This window comes from Chionomys nivalis, chromosome 5 (genome assembly GCF_950005125.1).
Source record: "Chionomys nivalis chromosome 5, mChiNiv1.1, whole genome shotgun sequence".
In the NCBI taxonomy this organism is placed as follows: Eukaryota; Metazoa; Chordata; class Mammalia; order Rodentia; family Cricetidae; genus Chionomys; species Chionomys nivalis.
Window position 1 is genome coordinate 107,933,370 of NC_080090.1, and position 7,723 is coordinate 107,941,092.

The window sequence follows — 7,723 nt, forward strand, 5'->3', positions numbered from 1 at the left end:
AAATCCTGAGCTGTTTAAAACATTTTTTATGTATTGACATATATTGTATTGATATATATATTGTATATATTTACCATATTGCAGTGTACATTTCTACCTCTGATTAAGATACTTATATATTGTTTGTGTATTGATATATATTTACCATACTGCAATGTATATTTGTACATTGTTTATATTTGGAGGTCATTGTCCTCATTTGTTTCACAGTCGTTTATTGTCTTAGTCTTTAAGTTAGATAGATATTGAGAATTATACAGATCAATAGTATTCTAAGTTTGTCATTTATAATTAGACTAATCAGGTTCTTTAGATACATAGAGATTATACTCAGTATAGATAGATAATCTTCAACCTCTTCAAAGAGCTGTAGAAAATGGCCTTTAATCTAACTCAGAGTTTTGTGGTAGTGAGACACAGTTGCTCCTGGCAACACCGCTCTATTCCCGAGAGAATGTTGAGCACCAAAGACACTCCACCTGGAGCCTTTCTTCTTGGCTGAACTGGCCTTTGGGCAAAGAAATGCCCATACCTCAACCACTGACAGAGATACAGAGTATCCATGAATGAAAAAAACAGGACTGTCATATCCTGTCAAGACAGGGTAAGATAGTTTTGATAAGTTTCTTGCTTTTGAAAATGGTATGTCAGTTATGTTAGGCCTTAGCCAAAGCTGGTTGCTTCAACGCTGCAAACGTGACCTTAGGTGATTGCCCAGGTAGCTAGTTGTCTCTGTGATTTGTTGCATGTTTTGGAAGTTGTTTGATTGCACTTCCTAATTACTCAGGTAACATTATTTCCCTTCTCAGATCTTCGATGGGGTTGAAGACTATATAAATGTAGTTACTTTCCTCTCATGACTTGGCCAAGCTATTTATTATATAAGACCTAAGGTAGTTAGAATAGGATATTTGTACTTATTGTATATAATTTCGTAGTAAGTTTAGAACTCTCTTACTTAAACAAAAGGGGGAGGTGTTGTGGGAGGTCCTTCCGCTCCTCCAGCCAATAGCCGCTGAGATACCAGCCCATTGGGGCGTGGTCTTTCTCTTTAAAAAAGCGGCCACTTCCCTCCTCACTCTCTCTTACTTCCTGCTCCACTTCCAGCGACTAGACTCCCTTCCTGATTGCGCAGAGGGCTGTTGTCTGGGACAGTGATCTGTAAGTTTTCCCCCTTTAAATAAATAACCATTATATTAATCATAATTCCAAACTAGTGTGGGATTGTTTGTGACTTACACCTTCACCTTCACATCTGCTCCTCAGCTTCCTTCACCTGCCCTTCAGGGGTCCCTGAAGCATTGCTCAATGCTGATTCACTTACTGAATATATTAATAAAACGATGAGAAAAGTGAACCTCAAATGCACAAATGCGTCAGCCACCTACTTAGCCAGAACTTCCTGGAGGAAAAGTCCTTCTGATGAGCGTTTTCAGACTTTGCTTACTCCCTATCAAAAACTACCTCCTCTTTGCCAATCCCACACATGTCATTTATACATGTGCAGAATCCCTGGATAATGGGTATGCTGAAAAAAATATAGAATAAATAAACTAGTTCCTGAATGTCACAAATAAATGCAATAGAATTAGACATTTCTAAAATCACTTGGTCTTGAAGAGTGAAATGGAGATGATAATAGAATGATAAATAGGCTTTTCACTTGAAGAAGTATAAGAGAAGGTGGGAAAACTCATTCAGTAGACAAGAGAAATTCAAGAAAGAGAGCCATGCCTGCATGGAGAATTGGCTTTGTTATTTCTGAGGCTTTGCCTTCTCACAGCCTCTTCCAAGAGCCTCCATTCAGCCTTTTCCTCTGGGCTTTCTGTTGAGGGGTGAATGTGGGTCTTTACAACTGGGGCAGTAACAGTGCATTACTATAAACAATGGTCTACTTGGCTTAGATACATATGGACTAAAATTGTACACACACACACACACAGCCACACTGACTGCTGTAAGTCAGGTATAGAGGCCACCTGTTCTGGTTAGTTTTGTCACCTTAACACAAGATTTGGACATCTGTGGACAGGGAACCTCAACTGTGGAATGACCTCCATTAGATGGGTCTGGAAGCAAGTTCATGTGGCAGTTTTCATGATTAATGATTACCATGGAGGCCCAGTGCACTATGGGTGGTGCCAGCCCTGGGCAGGCGGTCCTGGGCTGTATAGAAAGGCAGGTTGAGCAAGTCATGGGAAACGAATCTATAAGTAGTACCTCTCTGTTTCCTGCCCTGACTTCCATGATGCTGGGCTATGATGGGAACTTGTAAGTCAAACTCTTTCTTTACCCATGTTGGTTTTGGTCAATGCTGTATCACCACAACAGGAAGTAATGAGAACATCATCGGATAGAAGTGTCTATTCTAAAATGTAAACAAGGGAACGTAGCCTAAACTTCAAAGCTTGCTGCACAATTACTGTGAACTATATTTAAAGTATACATTTGACCCATGTACCTAAAGAAGTTTATATATTCAAGTTTACCTAAATCATGCTTTTTTCTTTTTAGATGCCTGGGAGTATTTAAAATACCACACTAGTTGGAATTGTTGTATATTTGGGCATAAGAGGCATTTACTGAGTGTCTGCCATGTGTTTAATCTGACATATGACACAGTTACACGGCCCAGTCTCACTCAGACCCTCCTAAGCCTTTGTGGCCTTGAAACCAGCTCGAAGAAAGCTGATTGCATACTCCCTGAGCACCCATGTAAGCATCCATCCCACATGCCTCATCACCCCATCTAGATCCTCCTCCCATCTTTCTAAACCCATCCAGAAATTGAGTATAACAGAACAGAGTGATAATGTATTCAGATTAGCATTTGTAGGTGGTCAAAACCAGGGGGTCCTGGGGGGCTGTGGATAATCATCGACTAATTCTTTGTAACAAGTTGACTTGCCCAGCCAGTCAGCCTTGAACATGAATATTTCTGAGCAAGAGTGTATAACTTTACTGCAGGAAGACAGTTGTACAGGAACAGCTCTTTAAAATGACTTTGATGGACAGGAAGGAGAAAGTGAGCTATTCCTTACAGCAAAGCAAGAGTCTAACTGCAGAAAAGGCTGAGATCTGGAAAGCTCAGAATTCCACCCACCCACCCATGTCTTCCAGAACTGTTAGCTTACCCAGTTCTCAAGATGGTGCCTGAATGATCTCAGTGACAACAAAGACTTATTCATTCTGGAAGTGTTCACAGATATGGGTCTTGGGGGTTCAGTGGCAAGCACACAGTGGGAACAATGTATCAGAAACAAATCCCAGGCAAAAAGAATACCACCTCCACCTCTACTTGGTACTGTCCCTGACTCCAGCTCCTGTAGGATTCTTCCTCATCTAACCAGTGTTTATTGACTCTACAGCGCCTCAGAATTTATGTATCCAGTCTGTCCTTTATTTAAAAAAAATCTTTCTGCCCTCTCCCCCTCGCGACAGAGTGCGCGAACGAGAGAGGAGGAGGGCGCTCTGGGCGACAGCGCTGCAGACGCCATTATCCTCTGTGCCTCCGCTGCACGGACGTCGCCGTCGTGCTCGCCTCCCGCTCGCCTGCGGCCCCTCACGTTGGTGTATCCATTTAATTCAAGAAAATGGAGACCGAGCAGCCAGAAGAAACCTTCCCCAACACTGAAACCAATGGTGAATTTGGTAAACGCCCTGCAGAAGATATGGAAGAGGAGCAAGCCTTTAAAAGATCTAGAAATACTGATGAGATGGTTGAACTGCGCATTTTGCTTCAGAGCAAGAATGCTGGTGCAGTGATTGGGAAAGGAGGCAAGAACATTAAGGCTCTGCGTACAGACTACAATGCCAGTGTTTCAGTCCCAGACAGCAGTGGCCCCGAGCGCATACTGAGTATCAGTGCTGATATTGAAACAATTGGAGAAATTCTGAAGAAAATCATCCCTACCTTGGAAGAGGGCCTGCAGTTGCCATCACCCACTGCAACCAGCCAGCTCCCGCTCGAATCTGATGCTGTGGAATGCTTAAATTACCAACACTATAAAGGAAGTGACTTTGACTGCGAGTTGAGACTGTTGATTCATCAAAGTCTGGCAGGAGGAATTATTGGTGTCAAAGGTGCTAAAATTAAAGAACTTCGAGAAAACACTCAGACAACAATCAAGCTTTTCCAGGAATGCTGCCCTCACTCTACTGACAGAGTTGTTCTTATTGGAGGAAAGCCTGATAGGGTTGTAGAGTGCATCAAGATCATCCTTGACCTTATATCTGAGTCTCCCATCAAAGGACGTGCACAGCCTTATGATCCCAACTTTTATGATGAAACCTATGATTATGGTGGTTTTACAATGATGTTTGATGACCGCCGTGGACGTCCTGTGGGATTTCCCATGCGGGGAAGAGGTGGTTTTGACAGAATGCCTCCTGGTCGGGGTGGGCGTCCCATACCTCCCTCTAGAAGAGATTATGATGATATGAGCCCTCGTCGAGGACCTCCACCACCACCTCCTGGTCGTGGTGGCCGGGGTGGCAGCAGAGCTCGGAATCTTCCTCTTCCTCCACCACCACCTCCCAGAGGGGGAGATCTAATGGCTTACGACAGAAGAGGAAGGCCTGGAGACCGCTATGATGGCATGGTTGGGTTCAGTGCTGATGAAACTTGAGACTCTGCAATTGACACATGGAGTCCATCAGAATGGCAGATGGCTTATGAACCACAGGGTGGTTCTGGATATGATTATTCCTATGCAGGGGGTCGTGGCTCATATGGTGATCTTGGCGGACCTATTATTACCACACAAGTAACTATTCCCAAAGATTTGGCTGGATCTATTATTGGCAAAGGTGGTCAGCGGATTAAACAAATCCGTCATGAGTCAGGAGCATCAATCAAAATTGATAAGCCTTTGGAAGGATCTGAAGATCGGATTATTACCATCACAGGAACACAGGACCAGATACAGAATGCACAGTATTTGCTGCAGAACAGTGTGAAGCAGTATGCAGATGTTGAAGGATTCTAATGCAAGATATTTTTTCTTTTTTATAGTGTGAAGCAGTATTCTGGAAAGTTTTTCTAAGACTAGTGAAGAACTGAAGGAGTCCTGCATCTTTTTTTTAATCTGCTTCTGTTTAAAAAGCCAACATTCCTCTGCTTCATAGGTGTTCTGCATTTGAGGTGTAGTGTTGACAAGATGTATAATGTTTTAGTTACTTACAGGGTTGGGGGGAGGGCATGCAAAAACAAACATTAAAAATTTGAAACCGCAGCAGAGTGAGTGAATTTAATTTTTCTTTATTGTTGGTGGTTTTAAAAAATTTCCCCCCGTGTAATTATTGTGAACACCTTGCTTTGTGGTCACTGTAACATTGGGGGGGGACGGGGAGGAAAGTAATAGTCCACGTGTCCCCGGCATTTGTTCAGAGCAGTGTGCAGAATGTAATGCTCTTTTGTAAGAAACGTTTTATGATTTTTAAAATAAATTTAGTGAATCAAAAAAAAATCTTTCTTTATTTAATTAAAATCTTGTACTGCATTTAATTTTATTTTGTAGGTGTGTCGTGGTGTACATGTGAAAGACAGAGGAAAACTGTGAAGATCAGTTCTGTCTGTCTTACTATGTGTGTCCCAGGCCTCAAACATTGGTCATTAGTCTTGACAGGGAATGTCTTTACCTGCTGAGCTGTTGCATTTAATTATAAATCATTCTTAAATAGTACCTGATATCATCTGATTATGAAGTGTTCCCTATAGGCTCATGTGTTGAAAGCATAGTCCCCAGTTGGTAACACTGTTTTACTTTAAAAGATGGGATCTAGAGGAAGGAAATCAGTGGGGTTGTGCCAGGTCTCAGTCTCTTTCTCACTTCCTGTTTACCACAAAGTGAACAGTCTTCTCCATACACCTCTACTTCCATTGCATCCTGTAAGGTATTTTTCTGGTGCATGGACAACTTGGTAATCTGGAGCCAAGGAACCACAAAGTCAACTGTGCAACAAACTTCATACAAGAGATTTATTGGGGAGAGACACAGAATGGTTGCTGCCTAAAGATCTGAAAACAAACCAGTCAGCTACTGGCTCATACAGAGACAGCGGAGGATTGGATAGAGGGGAGGGCTTTTATAGGCCTTTTGGAGCATGCGCAGTCGTTAATGACGAGTCATGAGGTTAGGCTTTTCCAAGTCGGGAGCTTCATGTCAACCCAGGAACAGAGTGCTCTTCCCTTGGCCCTGGCCTCAAGCTTGGGGTGAAATTAGGGTCACGGTGTTCTTTCCTTGCCCCTTTCCCCCTACGTTCCTCCATTTTTTGTTTACTACTGATATCTAATCAGGGGTTGGGAAACAGGGTGGCATTATCATTAAATTACTTCCTGCTGTATGGAGGCATCGAAGTCCATGGGGCAAGCTTGATCCTCACCACCTGAGTACAGTCAGAAGTCAAAGGCCCCTGGTTTTGTAGCCAGGGCCTGACCTGATAATCCTATAATAACAAGTGATTAAAGGTCTGGTTAGAAATCATTTGAATTTTTTGTTGAAGAAATCTAGAAAGGAGTTTATAAAACAGGGGCATGTAGGATGAGGAAAAGGGAAGAAAGGTATAGTGGAATTTCAATTGTATTTTAATAAATAAGGGCTGAACATCTAGAGTAAAACAGTCCCACTGGTCAGCCTTACAGACCAGGTTATGACAACACACACCTTTAATCCCAGTAGCCACACTAGCTGCCATAGAAATCGGGTGGTGCATGCCTTTAATTCCAGTGGTGTGTGCCTTTAGTCCCAGTCCTAGAGAGCAATATAAGACATGGGGGAGCAGCTCTCAGCCACAGTCTCATTCCGTGATTCCTGGAGGCAGGATCACCATTTCGGACTGAGGTCAAGGTAAGAGCCAGTAGCTGACTGGTTTGTTTTCAGTTCTTTAGGTTGAACCCCAATTTCTGACCCTGAGCTTTTAACAATGCTTTGGAAAGAGGGTTAAGAAAGGCATTATTCGCCGGGCGGTGGTGGCGCACGCCTTTAATCCCAGCACTTGGGAGGCAGAGGCAGGCGGATCTCTGTGAGTTCGAGACCAGCCTGGTCTACAAGAGCTAGTTCCAGGACAGGCTCCAAAACCACAGAGAAACCCTGTCTCGAAAAACCAAAAAAAAAAAAAAAAAAAAGAAAGGCATTATTCAATTCCATATTGGACTGTCAACAATCCACTAACCAGAGGAATCAAGCTGCTCCTTACATTTTTGGAGATTTGACTATATCTGATTGGTTGACATAGAAGCAACATTCTTCCTCCAGGAAGAGACGAAGGCCACTCTTCTCCATAGTTAGTAGATCTAATCCTTGCCAGTTTCCGCTAATGGTTTTCAAGTGGTTTACATAGGAAAAAGAATTTTTCTTAAAGCCACACAATAAGATCCGTGTCTTTCATAAAGCAGATTGAGCACCCCATCAAATTGTAGAACCACTTCAGATAATGAATCGACCTATTGATATATTTATGTCTATCTGGTTTTAACAGGTACCTTTCCTGGTGTGCCAATTGGCACTGTAAGTAACCATTTTGTCCCCTATGCCAGGGAGTTTCCTTTTGACCTAACATTCCAGCCATTTATTTATAGGATAAGAGGTGATGTGCTCCCTTCTGTGACTACTTCCTGCTGAAATTGAGATGTCACTCTCAGGGCACAGGAAGGCTGAATGATAATAAAAGACTAGGAGAAATTTCAGGCAATGGAGAATTGATGAGAAGGATCCGGTTTGCT

At 42.7% G+C, this 7,723-nt stretch overlaps 1 protein-coding gene across 1 annotated transcript; it reads left to right on the forward strand.

Moving 5' to 3' along the window:
- Window positions 1-3,428: 3,428 nt before the first annotated feature.
- Window positions 3,429-5,457, forward strand: LOC130874532 (heterogeneous nuclear ribonucleoprotein K-like). Its single transcript, XM_057769910.1, has one exon. The coding sequence runs from the start codon at window positions 3,594-3,596 to the stop codon at window positions 4,626-4,628; it is 1,035 nt and encodes a 344-aa protein (XP_057625893.1). The 5' UTR covers window positions 3,429-3,593; the 3' UTR covers window positions 4,629-5,457.
- The last annotated feature ends 2,266 nt before the right edge of the window (window positions 5,458-7,723 follow it).